Here is a 25,666-nt window from a genome sequence, read left to right as displayed (position 1 = left end):
CCCTCGTCTGTGGGGCCCTGAATTATTTGGGTCAGGTCCAAGGCTGTCATGGAAGCCATGAACTCCCGAGCTACCTCGGATGATTCGCCCGTCGATGGCAGGTTGAAGTCCCCCATAACTAATAGTCTGGGGGTCTCAACCGCCACCTCCGCAATCATCTCGAGGAGCTCTGTCTGTTATGGTAACAACATAAGTAGAGTAGAGTAGAGTAGAGTAGAGTAGAGTAGAGTAGAGTAGAATAGCAGAGCAGAGCAGAGCAGAAGCAGAAGCAGGAATAGGAGAATAGAATAGAATTCTTTATTGGCCAAGTGTGATTGGACACACAAGGAATTTGTCTTGGGTGCATTAATTGGCTTTGGCAAACAACAATAACAACAACCTACCACTGTCAGGTTTTTTTTTTTTTAAAGATTATGACACTAGCCAGTGGTGGGGGAAAAATCAGGATAAGCACAGTGAGTAATAGTCAGGATTGAGGAGATAATGAAATGACTTTTGATCTTCTTTATAGCAATTGTAAATAGAATTGTATATTTACCTCTTTCTCTAAAGTTACATCATGACTCTCTTCTTTATATAATCTATTCCATCTAATCATCAAAGAATCCTAAATTCATTTTTTAATGTTGTACACAAGAAGTCTATATAGGCTTTCCAATTAATTTATTGGAAGGAGACTAGGGTTTCTGGTCACTTCCTTATATCCTTTTTCTTTCTTTTCTACTGTTATCTTCTCTCTTTTTCTTTTTGCAACTTAGCTTTCTCTTTTATTTCTTCCTTTCCCCCCCTCCTCATTGTATTTTAGATTGTAATTTTTGCTCTTGTTTTTAAAACTTTTAATAAAATGATAGTTAAAAAAAGGTTTGAGGAAATAATGAATTATTTTTGTCTAAACCATCATCTATCTTCTCAATTTGCTTTTTCATAGTTATTGCCCTTTATTTAAAATGAGGAAAAGGAATCTAATTCTTTAATTTTTGCTATTGTGAAAAAAAATAAAAGATGGCTGATACTTGATCACTCCTCTTGTCAAAGCCAAAATGGCCATGAAGGGATGTTACCAGTGACCCGAACAAAACCAAAATGCACACAGCAGACAAAAAAAGCCTACAGAACCTGGGCAGTTCCAGATTCTTCTGTATCATCATCATGGTTGCTGTAAAACTACCAAAAAATCATATATATGTGCCAAGAAATGATGAAACAACATGATACAACCTGTTAGCTGACCTTAGATATAGCTATGAGCAAAAGATTACATTATGAGGAAGCAGCCTTAAATAATATTTTGCAAGGGTATTTTGAATTGTTGTGTAGGGGTTAGGTGGTTGTGTCTTTAGTAATGCTTGCGTGAAAAAAATGTTTTTGTGGGATAGTAAAGCCAAACATTCCATCTGTAATTCCGTCTGAAACAAGAACATCCTGTAATACGGCGGGATTCCTTGGAAAATGAACCAGGAAGGGAAGAGCTCCACAACATTTGTCAGTTTTAAGATTGCCTGCAGCATCATAAATTAGCTTAAAAAAATATGCCTTTCAACTTTCTTTCAGTCAATGAAGCTGAATTTTCTGACAAGATGAATAGCTGCTAACCTGCAGAAAACGTTGTTGCCTTTAATTCTCCCAAAATAAAAATAGGCAGAGCTGATGTCTACAATTACCAGATCCTTAGGTGTGAATAGTTTTCTAAGTTAAAACTAAAAAAAAACTCATACACAATAAAAAAAGTAATCACAGATCTTTCATAATTGCTTCAACAACTCTGATTTCTCTATTTGTCAGTCATGCAGATGCCTCTCCTGATTAATCCAAGGATCCTCTGTGCTGTTACAGATGTTTATATGATCATTCCAGTACTAGAACACCTTCATTTATCTTGGACCGACAGTTACAGCTGCTTTTAGATTGTATAGCAAATATTCAACTCCTCAGGGAAATAGCAGGTGTTCCTATCTGGGGCCTGAAATTCTTAAGAGGACGGTATGATCAGAAAAGCACACAGTAAATAATTCTTTTCCTGCTGCTACTATACTTCTACCATAAAATCTTGATTGCTATCTTAATAATTTTGTTAAATATATATCTCATCTTTCCTTTAGAAGTTCAAAGCAATGTAAACAGTGCTTCCATCTTCCATTTTTCCTTACATATCTGAGAGATAGGTTGGACTGAGAAAAAGTTGTTGTTAGTTGCGAAATCGAAGTCGTGTCTGACCCATCGCGACCTGATAGACAACATTCCTCCAGGCCTTCCTATCCTAAACCATCCCCCGGAGTCCATTTAAGCTCATGCCTACTGCTTCAATGACTCCATCCAGCCACCTCATTCTCTGTCATTCCTTTCTTCTTCTTTTTGCCCTCAAACTTTCCCAGCATTAGGCTCTTCTCCAGTAAGTCCTTAATTCTCATTAGGTGGCCAAAGTATGAGAAAAAAGTAGACTAAACTAATTCAATTAGCCTTGTGGCTGATGCTGGACTTCAACCTACACATTCTGCTGCCAATCCAGCACCTTAACTATTCCACTATACCAAATAAATAAAATAACTTTCTAAATAAAATAACTTATTCACACACTGTTCAGTTAATCTGTTTAGCTTCTTGATTACATATCTGTTCGGTGTAACTTGTAATTGGTATTTATAGTCTTATCAGTTTTCTGCTGATAAAATTTTAGAATTGGAAAAGGGATTCTTCAATTACACTAAACAATTTTTTGTGAGTGTGTTTTGGCCAAGAGGATTATGGTGAGTTTTACAATATTATTTTGGAAGACTGATGGCAGCTCTGCAAAAAGTAGAGCCAATGACTGTGGTGGAAAGGAAAGCAAGTACACCAATGTGTACTTGCCAAAGAGTACAGCTCTTTGAAACCAATCTGGACAAAAAGAGGATTTGAGATTGCCCAAAAGTACTCCAGACAGTGGCTCCTTATGAAGAGGCTGCAAGAAAGTGGTGTGCAATGGATTTAAAGCTCTGGGAGACAAGAGAATATCCGTCTTGCTTAAACTATGGTCAGCACATCTGAAAGGACACAAAATTCACATTCTTCCTTTTTAAAAAAAATCATTTTCAGAAATTGCTTGTTAAATTGCTTTTTGGCTATTAGAAACTTTTGGATTGACAAGTCTTTACAGCACCATATAAGTTTCCTTCAATCCTTAGCCAAAAAAAGTTTAAGAAATGTGGGCGTTTTTTTTTAAATAAGCAGCAAAAGGGATACCGTGTTTCCTCGAAAATAAGACAGCGTCTTGTTTTCTTTTGACCCCCGAAATAAGCGCTTGGCCTTATTTTCAGGGAGGTTTTATTATTTTTGAGATGCAGGAGGCGGCGAGCATGGTCACCTCATGGCTGCTGCTGTGTTGCAATATTTCCGAGGAGGGCTTAATTTTGGGGGAGGGCTTATTTTAGCACATGCGCTCAAAAGCCCAATTGGGATTATTATCCGGGGAGGTCTTATTTTTGGGGAAACAGGGTATTAAAACTTTTATTTAAAAAAGGTACAAAACAGAGTAAGAGTTCAGATAAATTTAAAATATGATTTTGGAGTTAATTATAAAGAATCTTTCCTGTGGAAAAATGCTTTTGTTTTGAATTTTTGTGAAAAAAACATAGTAAGATAAGATTTTAAAAATTGGGACAGTAGACGGAACTAAAGGTTACAATTCAAGGAGAAGAACACATGAATTTGATTTACAATTCTAGAATAAAGCAAAATATTCTAACATTAGACATACTGAAGGATATTTCTGAAAGTAGGTTTAAGATACAGAAGGCTCTCAACAGACTTTAACACTTAGCCTTATCGAACAAAATGAATTTCAGTAAAAAGTAAACTTCTACATCAAATGTATAGGTATAAAATAGGTGGGGCCTGGTCCAATAGTAGTAACTGTGAGAAGGATCTTGGAGTTCTAGTGACAATCATTTAAATATGACCAGAAGTGAGCTGCAGCTGCCAAAAAAGCCAACACAGTTCTAGGCTGCATCAACAGAGGGATAAAACAAAAAATCACGTAAAGCATTAGTACCACTTTATGGTGTCTTGGTAAGTTCACACTTGAAATATTGCATCCAGTTTTGGCTACCATGATATATAAAAGATGTTGAGACTTAGAAAGATTGTAGGGAAGAAAACAATTAATCAGTGGAACAGCTTGCCTCCAGAAATTGTGGTGCTCCAACACCGGGTTTTTTAAGAAGAAATGGACAATCATGTGTCTGAAATGGTGTAGGAACAGGAGATTGGACTAGATCTCTTCCAACTCGTTGTGTTCTGAAAGGACCTTAGCTTGCAGTCCTAGTATAGATTTCTGGTAGGATATATGTTTCCCAAGTTTTTAGTGAATTTCTAATATTTCTAAACTTAATAGCTAATATAGAAAAGGACATAAGCAAGAGGAATGTTTTTGAAGACTTCATAGGCTATTTATAAAGCTGTGGTAGAGCCAGTGTCCTGGGAAAATTCGAACGTCAGATATGGGGGTTGGGGTGCATAGTTGCAGACCCTGGATTTTGCTGTTTTCATTTTCTTTATTGGGTAGTTTAACTCATCACCTTTCAGGTAGTAAAACCTACAGGCATCTGCAAATCTGAGTAGATGATCAAACAATTGATTATTTGAACCACAAACAAAAAGAATGATTTATTCATGCAACTTTCTGGTTTTCACAACATGCTGAATCATAAACTAACACCAAATTAGATTTATACAGCAGATTGGTGATGGAGGCATTCTGCTAGAACCTTTAACCACCCAAAACCTTAAAGGGCACCCATCAGCGCTTTGATTTTAATCAGGGAGTGAATAGGAAACCAGACTTTTTGTTATCGCACCTTGCTTGTTTTATCCCTCCTTCTCCAAGGACCAGCTGTGGCTTTTCTCTGACTGACAGTACAGGACTAATTAATAGAATAAAAGAAGCACTGGGGTATAAGAGACACTTTGGTCAACAAATGAAAGTATTTCAAATTGAATGTATTCCATCACATCCTTGGTAATTAGTTCTGCTATTGATCTGGGGAATTAGGTCTTCCTGTTAAAAACTTTTCCCAACATTCAGCTAGAATTTGATTTCTTGTAACTTAAGACCTCTATTCCTCATGACTCTCCAAAGAAAACAGGTGAATGGGTAAAATGAGTACCGGGACACTACCAGTTATTTTGAGCAGGGGACTAAAATGGTTACAATTGGAAACATGAGTCATGGCAAAGGATTGCTATTGCAACATTCTTTTATTTTTATTTTTTGCATGTAGAGAAGATCAAAGTGAGTTCTTCTGTTTGTGTTGGTCTTGAGGTGCTATTCAATAAGTTGGGCTTCTGGTCCACTTGAGTTACTTGAGCCTCAGCAATTATTTGATGGTGAATGTCTGTGTGTTACAAAACAATCGTAACAACACACACACTAAGATATTGGAGTCACTTTTTTATTGAACAGCTACTTAAAAATGTTAATTCCCTCACTAAATCCGTATATCATGCTAAGCCATGGTATATTTAAACTAATGCTTCCTGAATAAACACAGCTGGTGCCAAACAATATATTAACATAGCATATGTTTATACATCACAATGGCTGATCATAAGAGCCATTGTGATGTATAAACACAATGTAAAAATACAATTTCGTTGTATTTATTTGGTACAATGATAATAAAGGCTATACTACTAAGCCAAATGCATTCTTTGGTCAGAGTTTAGTCACTGCAAGCCCATTCTATTCAATGGTACAATTACATATACAGTGATGTGTGTGTGTGTGCGTGTGCGCGCGCGCACACATACATACATATTATATATTAAAAAAACTTCAGTTTTCCTTAGCCTTTTCTCTTTCGGGATAGGAAAATTAAACGTGAAATCTTCTCCTCCCCTTTTACCTATTTCAGCTACTGTACTCAGCCGATCGCACAGCCGCTTCTATGAGCCTCCGCTTTTGCGCTCCATAAGAGGCGATTAGTGCAGCATTTCCTCTCACGCAGGGGTTGTTGGGAAGTGTAGTGTTTTGGACACACTCGGCTGCTTCTCAGGAGCTCCCTGGAACTACATTTCCCGTTTACATGAGCCGGAGAACAACGGAGCTTTCTCTCTAACAGCGCTGGCTGCGGCCTTGCACTAAGTGAGAAAGAGAGAGGCTTGGGGGAGGGGCGGCGTTAGGCCCAAGGCCGGTGGAAGCCCGGAGGTGGCGGAGGAACGGCAGCTACACCAGAGGCGAATTGGCGAGGCTATGGACCCCGCCGAGGCTGTGGTACAAGAGAAAGCTCTGAAATTCATGGTAAGAAGGAAAAGAGTGGGCAGGGGATTGAAAGGAGAAGGGGGTTGGCAATGGCTGTTGCTGGTAACGGTAGTAGGAAGCCGAGGAGGATGGGGACTTGTGAAGAAGGAGAGATTTATACGGGTTAACTAACAACTCATAAGGGCAACTCATAACAGTTATCTTTTAAATGAGTCCAGAGGGGAAAACAAAACAAAAAAAAAAAAATTGGGAAATTGAGATTCTTACGGCATAGCGAGAAAATAAAGGAAAGCAAGCAAGTCGTAGGTTTCTCCCATCAGTTTTTTACCCCCTTTTCTATAGATGATCCTCGGTTGTAGCGGGTTTGATATGGAAAGAAGTTCCCTGGTTTGGGTTTTCTTTCTGTTTAGGTTTTTTTTTTTAAACGGATTTTATGGAAATCTGGACTGAAGGCCTGGCTTTTATAATGAAGGAGCCCAGAAGGCCGAATTTTGGATCAGAACATCGTGGACTACATGTTGGAAGATGTGATGAGGTTTAGGAAAAATGAAAATGCTTGTTATTTTTTGAGGGGCTTGATTAGATTAGCACAGGGTAAGAAGCATTTTATGCAAACATTTTTTTTAAAGGTGGTTAGCAAGCTTAACTAAGGCACAGAAGAATTTATGGTGTCAAAGGTTTGCAACAAGGTAGTTCGTGATAGGAGGGTATTTTTAATCAGTAAAATGCTGAGTTCTGTTATAAATATTGTATGATAGAATTTTGGATTAGTTACATTGCATTGGAAAAAGATTCTATTTGTGAGAGGTTTTTTTTTAAGGCTAGATATATGGTGGTTAAATGTAATCAAGGAATATAATCTCTACTCTGATGTATATGTTTAAGGCTGTTAGTCTATGATGAGTACTCTTTGCTGCCTTTCCTTATTGCATCTTGGTGTCATATGACAACAAAAGCTATGAGGACATTCTTCTTTCTAGGTACACACAAATTGGTGAGTTTGTGTAGAAACTACTACATTTGTACCTTCATTCCCCCAAACCTCCAATCTTGTCATGTGTTGTAAGTAGAGTCATCTCTGAGTAGAAATTGTATCTAAAGTAATATACACTATACCTGATCCACCTTTCTTCCCTGTTGCCCTAAAGGCTTTCATCCTACTTTCATTGATATGCCAAGAAATCTGCATTTCCCAGGCATCTCTTTTGGACCAGTCACTCTCTCCCAACCCAACTCAGCTCACAAAGTTGTTGTGCAAAAAAATAGGAGGAGGAAGGTGTGTGGCATATGTTTGCTGCCTTGAGTAATTTGTATAAATAATGGTGGATACAAATAAATTTACCCAATAACCACTATATCCAATAACTGCACTGGTACTCCTAATTGCTGAGTTCTAAGAAAAGTTGCCCACCCAAACCAAAATGTTGATCAGTGGTAGGTCTGCCTGAATCATAAGCCTTGTATGGCAAAGCAATAGGCAATGCTATTCATGGGAGCTAGTGACATGTATTTTTCCTACAAACCTTGCAGGTGTTGCAGGTTTCCTAGTTTATACAATTTAAAGGTACTCTCAAAATTAGGGAGAAACAAGCTGTAAGGCAGTGGTATTATGGTAGGCAGTATGTACAGTCAGAAAGCTGATCCTTGCAGGCATTGGAAAATTGTATGTTCTCATATTAAAAACAAGAAGGAAGAGATAAGCCTCAATTTCAGAAAGTGTAAAGTAGCTGAATAAATTTACAGTGTTAACCTATTGCAGCTGTAGGGTGTGATTGATGAAAGACTGCCAGGGTATGTAACATAAAAGTAGTTTTCAGTGTCACTATATTTGAAATTTGAGATTTGGAAGCTAACATCTATTTTACTGGCTAGTCCAGTTAATGCCTTTGAAGAGGCAAATATAGCTTCCAGCCAAAATGTTTTTTGTTACTCATGTTTGAGTATGTAACCTGTATTTATTGGAAGGAAATCATATGAGTTTGGTAGTCTAGGATATACTTCCTTTATTGTGAAATATTCCTATTAATGAATTTGAACATATGAGATGTTTTCTCACTCCTATGGCTATTATATCTATCATCTGGACAAATAGGCTAATGAGGGAAAAGATATTAGATACTTCTGCCCTTCATAAGAAAATTCCTGACCTACTTTCTTTTTTGGAATACCATTTTCCTTATAGATTTGGTGTATTCTTAAAAATATACGTTATTACGTTGAAAAAATGGTTTTCCAATTTTTTTTTTGTAATTTAAAGCTAGATTTTTTTGGAAGATTGCAGATTGTACTATTAGTATATCTTTGGTTTTTGAAATGTTCTTAAAATCAAAGTGTTATATATTTCATCATTGTTTGTATTGGCTATACTTGATCAGTACAATACTAATGAAAAGTGAATTTACCTAACAGTTAAAATCATTTAACAAGCAGTTACTCTATCCTTTCTTCTTTTTGTCCTTGGAATACCACCAGGTTAAATCAATCTCTGATGAACCCTGGGTTACCATTATAGTTTTACTTGTGAAGTTTTCCTGACAAGTCTTCATCAATTTATGGCCTTAGATTTAAAAGTTTTAGGGTATGACCATTTCTTGTTTTCTGATTCTGCATACAATCGCTTGTTAATCATTATTAGTAAAAGTATTGGTTATTGAGCCAAAGAAGAGCAGTCAACAAATGGTTAACTAAAAGGCAAGATTAGTAAATGTGACCTGAACATTTTCAGATTTAGTTCTCTGGTTTTTCCTTTGAAAAACTTTCCAAGTAGTAGCTGGAAGCACAACTTTTGTCTTTTCCAACTCTTGTACTCTATTCTGGTGCTTTTATTTAAATGGGGCATACATTGTTCCTTACTTTGATAGAATAATTTTGTCCCTGTTGGATGGCTATGAACACAGGCTGGTGAATGGGGATCTTCTGACCAACACTATGTTCCTCCCTTTCCCAGGATATTTGTGGTTATTGGGGAAGAAATGTTTTCCTCTGGAGGCACAGCAGATCACTTTGACTACTTTGCCTAATTATACAGTGGAGGTGGAGGCAGATTGCTTCAACTCTTGCTTGTTTTTTGCCCATAGTGTTTGGGATACTATAATCAGGAATGTGGAAAAGAGCAGATGGAGACAGCAGTAAACTCACAAGCATCTTCAGTCAGCCAGTAGGGACTCAAGTGATTTTTCCTCCTCTCCCTCATTTTCTATGCTGCTTCTGGGCATTTTCACAGAGGTTCCCTTGCATTCTGGAAACTGGTAATTGATCTTTTTTGCATGGGTGTGAATGCATATGTTTGTGTATGGATCTTTTCAATTTCTCTCTGAAGTGCAAACTGTAGAGGTCATAATAACTTTCTGTAAGAAGAGGACAAATGTGATGAATGTTCCATGCAAGGAGAAAACTTTCATTCAGAGTTGGTGGGGAAGGAGAAAGTAAGAAAGCTAAAAGAAAGGAACAAAACTATCCTTGAGCAGATGAAAGCTAACCAACCATCCTTGCTGTTATATCTTCAAAAGGAACCTAACTGCTGGCTTTTTTGTGGTATTTGTCCAGGTGTTTGTATTTGTGATTGATTTGAGTTGCATCAAAATGTTTTTCAGTAGAACATTTCTATTACAAATTTTGCAGTGCCAAATTAAGTACTTTTCTTTTGATTCCAGGTATGTTATGTAAGCATAGGGATTGTTGGTCAAGAGAGCTACTCTATGCTTTCTGGTTTCTTGAACTTGCAGATTGTATGTAATATATGAGTGCCACAAGCAATAATAAAAATACTGCATTAACAATAATACACTATTAAATCCTTTCAGGTTGGGCTATTTTTAAGCAAAGTTTCTTGAATAGTTACTATTAAGTATACATATTGTGTATAAACCAGTTTTAATCAGGGTATAATTAAACATAAAATACTGAATAATATCATATAAATAAAGGGCATTCTGAGGATGTAGGCTGAGTAGTTCCAGCTTTTCTATGATAAAATCTATATAACTTATTTGGCATATGGGAATAAAAACTATAAAATGAGTTGAAAAGATTTTCAGAGCTTATGTACATGTAAGGAAAACATCGTAGATGGTTTTATTTTATGTAATTTAACCTGAATTGGGTCTTGGATCTTTGGTAACCTTTGAGGAGAGATGTTTCCCTGGACATAATAATAATAATAATAATAATAATAAAATTTATTTCTTAGCCACACCCTCTCCCGAAGGACTCGGGGCGGCGTACAAGAAAACACATAGAATATAAAATAGACAACACACACACTATAAACAAATACATGTACATGGACATGGAGAAGGGAGGCAGATGAATAGAGACAATTAAAACACAGTAAAATCTAAAAAACCCAAAATTAAAAATTAAAAACCCGTCAGGAGCAGAGTGAACGAACTATGGTTGAGCCAGGCCAGCTATTTGGAATAGGTGGGTCTTGAGCTTTATCCGAAAGGCGCGGAGGTCAGAGGTAGTCCTAATATCCAGGGGAAGGTCATTCCACAGGGCTGGGCCTGCTACAGAGAAGGCTCTGCTCCTAGACACCGCCCCCCGACATTGTCTGGCGGACGGCACCTGGAGGAGTCCCTCTCTGTGCGAGCGGATGGGTCGTAGGGATGTATGGGGCAGAATACGATCCCGCAGGTCCCGCAGGTAACATAGTCCCTATCCTATCCCATCTCCTTCATATTGAATCATTTTCAAGGAATCTCTTTATTAATTTTTTTACTCTGATTAGTTGTTTGCACTAATCCTTAGCATTAATAGTGATCACTATCATTGCCCTTCAACTATTTTTGAGGACCTTCCCAGTTACGTTGCTTATTTGGAAACAAATATTTTAGGTGACCTTCATGGATTAGTTTATGATGTTACTGCCTTGAATACTAATACCCTCAAGGCCATCACTGTTGAAAACTTGTATTTCATCCATATTGCTGTGTGCTGTAAGTTATATATTATTTGTTAGAGTTTTAGACAGCCACAATTATATGGTATATGGCTTGTCTCACAAATGTTTTTAGCTCTGATAGGTTAGGAGCTTCTCCAGCAGAGTTTTTATCTTTCCATGGACAGGAATTGGTTTATGAATCTTTCATGCCCATTCTTGGTGGATAAACTGTTCAACAAACGAGAATGATCACTCAGCTTACTATATGCAATTAGCTTCAGAAATGACCTTGAATATCAGTTACATAGATATTTCTAAATTTTTCCCTGTCACTTCTAGTTCAAATGTCTTTTTCTTTACCATAGAACTTAAAAAAATATCTATGTTTGTATCAGTGGTGGCTTCTGGATCCCGTTGCAACCGGTACGGTTGCAACAGGACCCAGCGTGCACCACTTGAACACGCACGGAGCATCATGCAGATGCTGTGTGCTCTGTGCACGTGCGCGGAAGCGCCGAAGAGCTCAAATACAGGTAAGGAGCTCGGGTAGGTAGGCCCTCTGGAGCACTGTACCTCAATGGTACCCGGTTTTCCGGGCAGGCACCGGTATGCCCGTACCGGGGCATACCGCCTGCAACACACCACTGGTTTGTATATCCATAGCAAATTTATATTGCAGACCAGGATTAGAAATTCAATCATCTCATCAAGGTCCATCATTTTTACGAATCACAGGTAGTTAATATGGAGCTTCACATTTTATAGAGGTAGCTCAATATTCTATATGAAATTGGACCCACTTTTTTTTATTGAAAACTTCAAAGAAGTTAAGATGGTAAATATTCTCCTGAAGAACTAAATGGAATGATAAGGAGCAACCTCAGCCATAAGATTGCTTTTTGGCAAATTGATGTTTTATGAATGCCATGCCCAGTATGGCAATGATTCTGTATGTATAGCCAAAATATGTTCTCAGATCTGCCTATCAACTAGATGGATGGATATATGAAAAATATCTGATAACCATTAATATATTTTTGTAGTTGTTTGATCATTATGCATAGTTTTTATTTGGCAGGTATCTATTGTTAGGAATGTAAAGTTAGGTTCCATTATTATGTATATAATCCTCCCTACACATTTGGTCTTTATTCAAATTCCTCCTTTTAACAATGTTGAAAAAATGATAGGAATGGGTTTTTTTATATCTCTGCTCAAATCTTATCAATCCAAACATTCATTTTATATTTCCTTTAGCTTGCATTTTTCATATACATGCATACAAAGAAAGCCAGGAACATCTTTTAAAAGAATTGTGCAAACATGGAAAAAGTTCCCATTATTTTTCATTATTCAAATAGAAATGCTTCTTATGTGTTCCTGAATATCTTTGAGCACATTTTAAATGGATTATACAGCTGCAATAATTATAGTGGATGCATCTTTCAGTATGTAAGGATAATGTGCATATTGGTTTCTTAAATGTATTTTTTAAAGATGGATGCTTAACATTTTAGAACAGCTGTGCTCAGTATGTACACTGTAAATCCAATCAACATTTCATATTTAATCCAAAAAAATTTATATTGAAGTATTTAAGAAATCCATAAAACTTAGAACAATTCCTTAAACTTGTTTTGACCTAAGTTGCATCCATAATTTGCAAGTATAGTATGGATGAGATTAACGTCCAATGTGTATATTTGAGAAAATTTTCAAATTGTATGTATGATTCTTAAAAGCACAATGGAATAGCCAGAATTTTGACTAAATAAAGTCCTAAAGTCCTCTGTGTGACTGCATCAAAAATGAATTTCTTTATCTTCCAAAGTAGCTTCAAATGGTTTTGCTAAATGTAGGAATGTTGTGATGATTATCTTTTTAATTAAAATGAGAAATCTTTGTTTAAAGTGGCATTCTTTTTTTTTTACGGCCTCTTACAGTCTCTATAACAATCATTTCTTAAGTCTGAATGTTTTTAATTCCAGGAATCCATTTATATAAAACTATGCTTAGACTTAATTAAAGAACAATTTCTTACAAAGCTTGTAAATAGCCAGGAAAAAGGGAAGGGCAGAAAATAAAACTGACATTCATGTAAACAAACTGATTTTTACAAGGTATGTAATATGCTATAAAAATACAATAAAGCCTTTTTTATAAGAGTTCATATTTTCTGATCCTTGTTTTCAAAGGTATTTAAGAATGATATCAAAGTTGTGTGAGTCAACATATGTTTTATTGAATGGGCCACTAGCTACTTCAGGTTTCACATAATTAGCGGTGCACACAGCTAAACTACATTCGTTTAAATGTCTAATTAAAAATACCTTTGCAATTCATTATTAGGTTTCTTTTGTCTTAGTTTTGTCATATTTTGAATACCTTTTTAAAAAAGACAGTTGTGGATAATTTAATTGGAAGACATGAATTATACTTCTTGGTTTCACATTTCCTATTTTGAATTGAAGGTTTATAAATAACCAAATTAAGAACAAAAAATCTTGAATTTCTATTAAAATCCCCAATAGCATCTTTCTTGAGGTTATTATCTCCTTTACCATTTCACAGACTTTATATTCATTAACTTAAGGAGCATCCTTAGATTCTTTTTTCTCACTTTCTTCAAAAAGTGGAAAATATTTCTTGAAGAATCTAGCAGACTAATATGATTTTAATTTGTAAATTAGATATCACAGTGATAATTTAGATGTGGGTATCTCTGAGTTTTGGAAGATGGTAAATTTAGACGTTTGTCATGGTGGTATCAAGTCTTTCTTGTGTTGTCAGTTACTGGCATCAGATTAGTTAATCAGTCTTGAGGGTACTGTACTATGGTCCTTATTTTAGGATGGCATTCTGGTCAAAGCAGGTTGCAGTTAACCCATTTCTGTCATTAGTGCAGGTTTACTGCTCTGTTATTAAACCACATCTGATAGTAGTGTCTGTGTATCTATAGCTAAATTGATTAGTTGACATCTTGAGTTAATCTGGAGCCATTGAGACTACGTCACAATGTACATTGAGACTACATCACAGAGACTGCACTGCACAGTGGCATGGTGCTTCAGTGCAGTACTGCAAATTATTTCTGCTGACTGCCAGCTGACTGCCATTTGGCAGTTCGAATCTCACCAGGCTCAAGGTTGATTCAGCCTTCCATCCTTCTGAGGTCAGTAAAATGAGAACCCAAATTGTTGGGGGCAATATGCTGACTTTGTAAACCGCTTAGAGGGCTATAAAGCACTGTAAAGTGGTATATAAGTGTTGTGGCCCAGCAGGAGCCATTGGAGCTGCCACCAGACTCCGACAGCGAGGGTCCCTATGAGTCGGCTCTGGAGGATGTGGAGGACCCTGGACAGGGTTCCGACTCCAAGCAAGGATCAGAGAGGCTGGTTGGCCACCAGGAGGCACCTGAGGCATGGAGCAGTGGTGAAAGCCAAAGGGAGTGTGCTACTGACGTCATGCCTTGGAGCAGTGGGGAGGAGACAAGGGAGTGGTTTCTGGATGCCCGGCAATGGAGAGCTGATAGACGTAGAGAACAGCGACGCATTTACAAGAGATGATTGGATTCAGGTGATCGTAATCAGGCTCCTCTCAAGGCTATTTAAGGAAGGATTTTCTGAAAGTTGTTTTGCAGGAATCAACTTATCATTAGAGTTGGAGACGCTCTCAAATCTGTGTCGTACCTCTGCAGGCTGGATTGCTGCCCAGGTGTTATCTGGACCTCGGCAGACTGGATTGCTGCCAAGGTTTAAACTGTATGTAAATAAAACATCTTGCAGAGACCTTGTTTCGGAGTGCTTTGGTATACGAGAAGGGGGGTCAGAACAATAAGTCTTAATGCTATGCTATCTACATATAAGTCTACAATTGTTAAATAGCACTGTTTTTATAAACACTCTCTAGTTTTTTACTTTCTGTGGTGAATATGATTAGAATTTTTTTTTCCATGACCAGAACATTAGGATATAACAGTGCTTTGAGAATGAGTAAATGTCATATTACTTGGTTATTTCTAGGAACACTTGGTAAAAACTCAGTGTAAACAGATCCATGTTTGTTTATGTCCAGGTAGATATATTGTTCTCTTGCACATTTGGGGAATTCTATTTTGGAGGGAGCTTTTTCAACTGTGTAAAAGAATTGGCTCCCATCATCATAACTGAAAGGATGCTTTCTAGTGCATTGAAGTTCTACTATATAAATTGGTTCCTCGTTCTTTCAGAATTTATATAAAATTTAAATAATAAATGTTTTGTATCTTTGTTCTAAGGTTTGCAAATGGATTTTTATTCTTTTATTTGAGCTACAGTACAAAGGAAATGTAGGGATCAAGTTAACAATGTTTTGGAGGCTTTTGTTTCATTCGCTTCATTAACTATATGCAATTAGTAAAAAGCAAATGGTGAATTTGCTAACACATCATTGAAGTATTTAGCTTCTTGGATTGAGAAAAGTGGAATTAGTGCTCCATGCCCTCTCTTAGCATCTATACTATAGGCAATAGGAAGAATAGGTTGACCTTAATATTTGTTTCCACTAAATCGCCGCCTTGCAGCATTTAGTTTGTACTGAATGAAAAGCTTAATTTCACGCCCTGATTAGTGCTAGTATATGCAGATGGATATTTATTTTATATGGCTAAGCGGGTCTTCCTTGGCAAATTATTCACCAGCCAGCAGCACTATAATTTCTCATGAGTAGTTAGTGCTAAATTATAGTTCTTGTTAAGGAGCAAATCAAAACAATACTGGATGCTAACCTTTTGACTAGGTAGGAGTGATGGGAAGGCAGAAGCAATAGAGAGACAGCACAAGAGTAGACTGAGAGAATGTGGAGGTAATACAGGTAGTCTTTGATTTACAACCATTTATTTGGTGATCATTCGGACTTACGATGGCACTGAAAAAGTAATTTAGGATTGGTTTTCACACTGTTTTCACAACTGTTGCAGCATCTTCATGGTCACGTGATCAAAATTTGGGCACTTGACAATTAGCATGTATTTATGACTATCCTGAGGTCATGTGACCTTCACAGACAGCTTCTGACAAGCAAAGTCAATGGTAAAAGTCAGATTTGCTTATTTAACTGCATGATTCACTTAACCACTTTAGTGATTTGCTTAAGTGTGGCAAAAAGGTCGTAAACTGGAGTAAAACTCACTTAAGAACTGTCTTGCTTAATAATATAAATTTTGAGGTCAATTGTGGTTGTAAGTTGAGGACTATCTGTAGAGTTTTCTTTGTGTATGAATGAAGAACCTGGAAGAACAAGTCTGGACTTCTTGAAATTCAGCACATAGATGCTTTGGGCAGTCTTTGCATTCATTGTTGTGAGGGATGGGGAAATGATCCGTTATCCCAGAATAATTGTTTATGTTGTGTTTTATTTGCAAATGATGGAAGATTACCTGGGTCTTTTTATGACTGAATCTATGAAAGAATGCTTCTATTTCTTTATTCCAATTTATCATTATGTTTTGTTTTATAGATGGATGAGTGGATGGATGGATGAAGGGAGGATTTTTGTAACAGGTTGCTGCAAAGTTAATTTGCATTAGAATTATAAAAGAGGTAGATTTTATACTTTTATTAGAGGTAAGCGAAATGCAAATGCAAGTGTTCAAACTTTTGACTTTGTAATTCTTCATCAGGCTAGCTGATACAAAAAGAAAGGGTTGGGAGAAGAAAAATAAAGGTCTGATCATAGTCAGAAATCTCTATACATCACATAAGGTAAGAAACAAATCTGAATTATAGTGAACTGTTCTGTTTTCAGAAATGGGAAGGGAGGGGATTATGCTTGCTATTGTGCTGGCAACCGCTGTCTAATTTGAAACATACTGAGGTATAAAATCAATTTTCTCTCATTTTCTCTCTTCCTCTCCTTCCCCTCAGTCTTAGGCACTAAAATATTGTTTCCTAATCATTATCACCCCTCCAAGATACATCTAAGCGGCAAACCTCAAAGTTGTGACACACCTTTTTCTTCCTTGGGTTTTGAATCTTTAGCCTGCTAAAAAGTAGTGAGAACTCAGAGAAATTGTGGAATGTTGGTTACTTGCAGGCAAGTATTGCCCAACTATGGAGTTGCGTTATTTTTGTTTTAATGAACCAGAGTGAACATTCATATATTGTTTCAAGCATTGTAATGTTGCATTTTTTATGCAGCAAGTTTTCCGCCTTAATTAAACGTACTTCTGTTTCTTGTGCAACCAAACATTCTCTAGATACCTTTGCAAAACATATTTTCTCTTGGCGGGACTGTTTTTAAAAGGCTGTTGTAACTACAGCTAATCCAGGCACAACTGGAAAGAAGCCAATGTGGGGCGGTCACCGGGACTAGAGATTTCTGAGCTTTCGGACTCATGCTGGAGCCCATCTTCAGGGAACTTCTCTCTCACCAGAATGTGAGAGACTGACTCAGATTGGATCCTGAAACATTATCCTAGGACATATATTTGCCCTCATTCATTAGTGGTAAAGTCCACTTTGTGGGGAATTGAATGAAGCACTTGGCATTTTTCAAAGATAATTCTTTCAGAGATTTTCTTACGGATTTTCTTAAACATTCCAGATATTGGACATGATAAGGTATATGTTGCAGAACAGAATATTCTTTTTAGCTTGATCTTTACCTTTTGACCATGTAGCCTCCCCTAAAATTATTCTTTCTGATGTGTAGTTAAGATCCATAGCTTTTCACATATTTATCAAATAAGAATAAGACATTACTAAATAGTTTTGGAGAACCTGAGGCAGCCATTTAGATTTCCCACTTTAATAAATGCAAACAATGCCACTCAATTCTCACTTTCTCTCAGGCCTAGTTTTTTATCATTGGCAGTCACAGCCATATAATTAAAGACATCAACAAATGGAAAATGGGATGAAACATGCAGAATCTTTTATACACTCCACAGAAGTAGGACAAGTACCACATAAGTTAGTTAATAGAAGATATTATTGCTTATTTTCATGCCAGAAATAATTACTACATTCCATTTGGAAATATTCAAACATTTTATAGGAATACAACAGTAATTAAACAAATCACTCTGCAAGATTACTTCTAAATTGAAACTTTGAGCTATGTGGTCAAATATCAATTGGCTATTGGGCAGCTTAAAAAAGAACATGGACGCTTTGTAGAGAGGAAAGAGAAGGCAAAGAACAGTGTCTATATTTCTACCGAGTCTTAAATACACTGATAATGAAAACATCCCTTTCCTAGCGTTTTTCTGTTCCTTTATGTTTTGGTTAATTTTACAATTGGCTACCCACCTGTTATAATACTTTTTATCATTAAACAAAATTAATTTTAAAAATGGTCTGGTGCTGTCTGCTTTTAATGGAATTAGAGTTTCTTTAGTCCTATAATCTGCCTCATGAGGCTTGTCTGTCTTCTAGGAAGTACAGCATTGCATCATTAAAATATCACCCCCTGCTGAGAAAAAACATCAGTCCTGTTCACTAAATGGCAATGCTGAAGCGGTGACAAGTGTTTGTAAAAACTGTATTAAAAATTCATTTATTCTTAGCTAAGCATTTAGCTAAGCATAAATGAATTTAACAAATAATGGATAATAATAAATTACTGTGCTCTTGTTGCTAACAAATATGTCTGTGCAAAGGACCACATAAAAATAATAAATGTCCTTCCATGCCAGCAGTAGTTCTATGGTACCAGAAGGAAGCTGCAGTTCTGAATTCAGTAGCTTTGAAATGGAGAACCTTAAAGCAAGATTGCTGGATGGGACTAGATTTCCTTAAAGAATTATGTGATCAAAATCATATTGCTGTGCTCATTTGACATGGTTCACCTAAAGCAGGGAATTTTTCATAATCAGTAGCCCCCTGACTCTCATATCAAAGGAATAACACTGCAAGGTTAATGTCAGCCACATTTTTTGCTCTATATGTGATGCCAGAGTTGGCCCCATAATTTTCTCAGCTTGCTTTATTTCTCCTTTTTATGCATGGAGGAGAGGCAGATATTTAAGAACCTTTCTTGCACAAAAAGCCTTATTCTTTCTTGCTACATAATTAGCACTTGTTTATGACACAACCTCTGATCTGATTTTTAAAACAAATTGCACAGTAAAGAAGCTGATATTTAAACTGTATGGTAACCATGGCTCCAGCTGTGATTCAAATATTGTAAGCCTTCAGGGGTTGTATTAGGCTTAGAAAATAGGAGCTGAGGCCTGTAATTTAATGTCTGTCTTTGAAAAGCTGCATTTTTTAGGAGAAAAAAGAAATGCATTCCATAGAATTTAAAATATTGACTCATTCTGAGAAAACAGCCCTTTCAAACCTCACCAGAGACCACTCAGATCCATTAACTTAACTGTGGAAGAAGGAGCAAAGGAAGGCAATAAAACAAAAAATCCGTTAAAGATTGCCGGAAAATGATGACCGGTATGAAATCAGAGTGAGATAATGGCTTTAGAACACTGGGAGGGAGAACATTGAGAAGGCAACCTTAGAAGTCAGGTAAAATATTCAAAACAACATTTGAGTTTTAGTGTTAAAGTGAAATGCTGAAGGTAGTTTAGCTGGCTAATGCACTGAATTGTGTTGATGATAAATGGAATCATGCTTGTAAAACGGGTGTAGAAAGGTTATGTATCAATTTCTGCACAAACAATTACGTTGACATGGTTAAGAAACTTTGAGGAATTGTTGTCAAGATCTCTTGGGATTTTAAAACATCATTGGTTAGCAGTATTACTTTTACAATAAATACATGGGAATGTTGAGTTCTTAACATAGGCAAGAAATTTTACAATCTTGACCATTGGAAAAAAAACTTTGTCCCGCCATCTCCTTTTAAAATGAAATTAATGCTATTGGTCCATTTTCTGCTGCTTTTTTTAAGGGTAGAATCATGTTACAATATGTCCTGTCATGGTCCTATTTATGTTGTTTAAGTATTTTAGACACAGATATATGTACACACTAGCTGAATACCCATGCTCCGCTATGAAACTATGTGATCAGGCTTGATAAATTGACACTTACAGCTTGAAAATTAATGAGTAGTTACCATCAACCTTTCCTCTCCCCTTCTCTCCCGCAGGCTTGCCCCCAGAAGCCTCCCCTATCCTCTCCCCTTCTCTCCCGCAGGCTTGCCCCCAGAAGCCTCCCCTATCCTATCCCCTTCTCTCCCTCAGGTTTGCCCCACAGAAGCCGCACCTACCTTATCAACTTCTCTCCCTCAGGCTCCTTTCCAAACTCCCAGCCAACAGGCCGGATGAGTCATGAGCTGGCCACACCCACATCCAAGTTTTCAGATTGGGAGGGGGAGTAGAACTCCTTAGCATCAGAGTGTGTCAATAACAATATACAAAATACTAATGCTCTGATTCGAAAAATCCTTTGTTACCGACCACTTAGAAGCCAAGAGGAACATATGTGCAAACATAAGTTTGTAGGCTTTACGGTTCTGGAGATTTCATGATTCCATGTTTATACATATATGTGTGTGTGTGTGTGTGTGTGTGTGTGTGTGTGTGTGTGTGTGTGTATGTATGTATATATATATATATATATATATATATATATATATATATATATATATATATATATATGTATATATATGTATATATATGTATATATATGTATATGTGTTGTATTTGTACTGATAAATAAATAAAGGGAGACTAGTATAGATCTATTTCGAGCTAATTAGCTCTAATCAGCTAGCCATAGCCTTACTGGGATTTGAACCTGGGCTGTATTATATCTTAGGCAGGAGTCTTAGCCACTAAGCCACAGGCTCACCTCCTTATCAGTTGAGCCAGGGAACACAAATAACACAAATACATATATGTATATGTATATGCATATATGTATGTGTGTGTGTGTGTGTGTGTGTACACACACACACATATGTGAGTACACTTACGAGAGTCAGTCAATTTCTGTGCGTGTATAAAAGCAATTTTTCTACATTATCTGGAAAATGTGAATTGAATCAACCTGATTTGGTTCAGATTTCAGTACTGAATCTGATGAGCTTTTTAAAATCAAACTGGCAGATTGAATCAAATGAGCGATTCAAAATGGATTTTGATTGACATACCATGGCAGTTCAACATCAATGTTCTCTACATGGGGCTGCCCTTGAAGACCACCCAGAAGCTACGACTTGTCCAGAATGCAGTGGTGAACGCAGTAATACGTGCCCCTAGGTTTACCCATGTAACACTGCATAAACTGCATGAGTTTCCTGTTTCCTTTAGGGTGCTGTTTAAACTGCTTGTTTTTACCTTTACAATTCTATGTGACCAGAGCTAGCTTGTCTGCAGGACCACCTTTCCCTAAGAACATCCTACCCGCGTTATCAGATTAGTTAGGGTAGCCATGCGCTTAGTCCCCTACCTTAAACATTGCTCCCCTAAGGCAACTAGGAAGCACCTCTTTCATGGCACCCCATGCCACTTGGTACATACTTCTCCCTGAATTTTAGCAGACCACTACCCTCCTAGCCATCTGAAAAACACTAAAGACTTGGCTTTCCCAACAAGCACTGGGATAGTTAGATGTAATATACAGTAATTCTGTACTGACAGTGTAAAGTCCATTGAGAAGTCTCTGAATGAGTCTTTTTGAAAACTCAGAATAGACCTATGGTTTCTGCTGGAAGATAGGATAAAACAGAAATGGAATAGGAAAAGTTTGCCTTAAGAATTGGGATTGTTGCTTTTTTTTTTTTGCTTTTCCTAATATTACACAGAATATTGTTGGCTTTTTCAATTAATTTATTGTTATTTTATTAAGATTATGCCTTTTTTTACAAAGTATACTTTCCTGTTATGTACTATAGATTCATTCAAGTATCAGTTACCAATTGTGAGGAGAAAAAAAGGATGAAACATGTATCCCAATTTATCACAGCCCACCCTTTCATCAGATACAAATATAGACGACATTGAGTCATTAGGTCACAATGCATTTAATTCCTCCCTACCCACCCCATACCAAATGTCTGTGTATTAGATTCTTCTATTATCTTGGTGGTGATGCAGTGACTAGAATGCAATATTGCATTTACTCTGCCCACTGCCAGGAGTTTGATCCTGACAGGGCACAAGGTTGACTCAGCCTTCCATCCTTCTGACGTTGGTAAAATAAGGATCCAGATTGTTGGGGGCAATATGTGACATTGTAAACTGCTCAGAGAGAGCTGTAAGTATATAAGTCTTAAGTGCTACTGCTGTAATTTATTACCACATATGCCATACATCCAAACATCACTAATGCATTGTTGAAGTTTGCAAATACTATATTTTCATATTTTAGAGCAATGTGAACACCATTTTTCATAACCTGTACGATGCAGCCACAGCCAATCCAGGCATTGCATCTTGGGGAAAAAGTTACATTTGTACTCTGCAGAAAATGACTTAAAGTGTTGCAAAAAGCATGAAGTGGTTTCATTGGGGACATAACCTGAATCAAAATCCCTACAGAAATAGAGCACAACAATGATGAGAACTATCTTGAATGCATTTGGGTCAATATTAAAGGTTGGGGGGAAAACAACATTGCCATAGGTCTATACTACAGGCCACCCAACCAAGCAGAGGAAGTAGATGAACTTTTTGCTAGTCAGCTAACTAAGGTATGTAGGAAGCACACCACAATAGTAATAGGGGATTTTAACTACCCTGACATCAACTGGGAAACAAACTCTGCACCAAGTGGAAGATCCAACAGGTTTCTAACAAACCTAGCAGACAACTTTGTTTCCCAAAAAGTAGAGAAGGGAACAAGGGGATCAGCCATATTGGACTTAATTCTCACTAACAGAGAGGAAATGATAGAAGGTGTTGAAGCCATAGGAACCCTGGGGGCAAGTGACCATGCAATATTGGAATTCAACATTATGCAAACACAAGTAGTAGAACAAAGTCAAAGTAGAATCTTGGACTTTAAGAGAGCTAATTTCAATAAACTTAGAGAGAGCTTGGGAAGAATTCCATGGATGAGAATCCTCAAGGGGAAAACAACTCAAGAAGCTTGGAACATTTTGAAAAATGAAATTACAAAAGCTCAGTCTAGCACAATACCAATGAAGAAGAAAAATAACAGCTCCCAAAAGAAACCAGCATGGCTGCATAAAGAACACTCTGACAAATTGAAAGACAAAAAGTCAAGTATAAAAAGTGAAAAGTGGGGGACATAACTAAGGCAGAATATCAGCAAATAGCCCGAGCCTGAAGTAAGGAAAGCTAAGGCTCACAATGAAGAAAGGCTTGCGACAAAAGTAAAAAATAACAAAAAAAGCTTCTTCCAACATGTTAAAAACAAGAAAAAGGTTAAGGAAACAATTGGTCCACTGCTGGGAGAAAGTAGCAAGAAGGTGACAAGCAACAGGGAGAAAGCAGAACTATTTAACTCATTTTTTGCATCTGTCTTTATACAAAGGGATAAAACAGTCCAACCTATCAAAAACAGCACCACAAAAATTAGATTAGGAACACAAATTGACATAGGGAAGAAAATGATAAGTGAGCACCTGTCTACCCTAGACGAGTTCAAATCACCGGAACTGGACGGATTACACCCCAGGGTTCTGAAGGAATTGGCAGATGAGATCTCAGAACCACTAAACTATGTCTTTCAGAGATCCTGGAGCACTGGGGAATTGCCAGAGGACTGGAAAAGAGCTGATGTGGTTCCCATCTCCAAAAGAGAAAAAAAAATAGATCCAGGAAACAATAGACCTATCAGCCTGACCTCAATACCAGGAAAGATTCTGGAAAAAATAAGCAACGAATTAGCGAACACCTAGAAGTAAACAAAGTAATAGCCAAAAGCCAATATGGGTTTGTCAAAAACAGATCATGCCAGACTAATCTTAATGCATTCTTTGACAAAGTGACAAAATTAGTGGACCAGAGGAATGCTGTCGATATAGTTTACTTGGACTTCAGTAAGGCATTTGATAAGGTAGAACATAACCTACTACTAGATAAAGTAGAAGAATGTGGGTTGGACAGCATCACGACCAGATGGATTCATAACTGGCTGACCAACCGCACTCAACATGTAGTCCTCAATGGAACTGCATCTACATGGAGGGAAGTATGCAGTGGAGTACCCCAAGGCTCTGTTTTAGGCCCAGTACTCTTCAACATCTTCATCAATGATTTGGATGAGGGAATAAATGGGGAACTCATCAAATTTGTAGATGACACCAAGCTGGCAGGAATAGTCAACACTCCAGAAGACAGGCTTAAGATGCAGAAGGATCTTGACAAACATGAATATTGGGCACTATCTAATAAATGAAGTTCAATGGTGAAAAGAGTAAGGTTCTACATTTAGGCAAGAAAAACGAAATGCACAGGTACAGTATAGGTGGTACCTTGCTCAATAGTAGTAACTGTGAAAGGGATCTTGGAATCCTAGTGGACAACAATTTAAATATGAGCCAGCAGTGTGCAGCAGCTGCCAAAAAAGCCAACACAGTTCTAGGCTGCATCAACAGAGGGATAGAATCAAGATCACGTGAAGTCTTAATACCACTTTATAATGCCTTGGTAAGGCCACACTTGGAATACTGCATTTAGTTTTGGTTGTCACAATGTAAAAAAGATGTGGAGACTCTAGAAAGAGGGTAGAGAAGAGCAACAAAGATGATTAGGGGACTGGAGACTAAAACATATGAAGAACGGTTGCAGGAACTGGGTATGTCTAGTTTAATGAAAAGAAGGACTAGGGGAGACATGATAACTGTGTTCCAATATCTCAGGGGGTTTCACAAAGAAGACTGAGTCAAACTATTCTCCAAGGCACCTGAGGGTAGAACAAGAAGCAATGGGTGGAAACTAATCAAGGAGAGAAGCAACTTAGAACTGAGGAGAAATTTCCTGACAGTTAGAACAATTAATCAGTGGAACAGTTTGCCTCCAGAAGTTGTGAATGCCCCAACACTGGAAGTCTTTAAGAAGATGTTGGATAGCTATTTGCCTGGAACGGTATAGGGTTGGACTAGAAGACCTCCAAGGTCCCTTCCAACTCTGCTATTGTATTGTATTGTAAAATGTTCGCTCCAAATCAGATTAGATGCAGAGTATGTTGAGGTGAGGGTTGTATGTCCCTTATTATATTTTGCTAAAGATTTTAGTCGTCTATACTGATAAATTTATTGGGATGCAGCCTTTATAGAACGTTAAGGTTTTTCCCCTTGTAATTATAGTTCTATTACTGTATAATATTTTGCACTTATACTTTACTTGAAAATTATATCAAAATGTATGTTTGGTGTTTATTATCACCTGAAACAAAAGTTAGGCTAGCCAGGTCCCAATATAAAAGGAGTTCTCTTATGTCTATTTTTTCCTAGCCACGAATACACATGCCTAAAGATGGATTCCAACTTACATCTTCTGGATACCAAGCATGGCTAAAGCAGGTTGGACTGTTTATCGTTTCTTATTTATGGTTAGAGTTTGCACCAGAAACATGTGCTTGTTTCATTAGTAAAGTATATGCAGAATTCAACTCTTATTCTGTAATCAAATACCAGTG

At 37.2% G+C, this 25,666-nt stretch overlaps 1 protein-coding gene across 1 annotated transcript in view; it reads left to right on the top strand.

The window, feature by feature from the left end:
- Window positions 1-5,963: 5,963 nt before the first annotated feature.
- The window catches only part of LOC309393726 (F-box/WD repeat-containing protein 1A-like), a gene marked incomplete at its 3' end in the record, with an annotated part of 55,440 nt that continues 35,737 nt past the window's right edge, over window positions 5,964-25,666 (top strand). The window contains exons 1-2 of the mRNA XM_081956221.1: window positions 5,964-6,274; window positions 25,482-25,550. Of these exons, the coding sequence (XP_081812347.1) occupies window positions 6,227-6,274; window positions 25,482-25,550 (117 nt within the window). The 5' untranslated portion in view covers window positions 5,964-6,226. The remainder of the gene's footprint in view (window positions 6,275-25,481; window positions 25,551-25,666) is intronic.

Source organism: Natrix helvetica (assembly GCF_964273705.1).
Source record: "Natrix helvetica genome assembly, chromosome: 5".
Classification (NCBI taxonomy): Eukaryota; Metazoa; Chordata; class Lepidosauria; order Squamata; family Natricidae; genus Natrix; species Natrix helvetica.
This window is presented reverse-complemented; position numbering and strand designations above follow the sequence as displayed.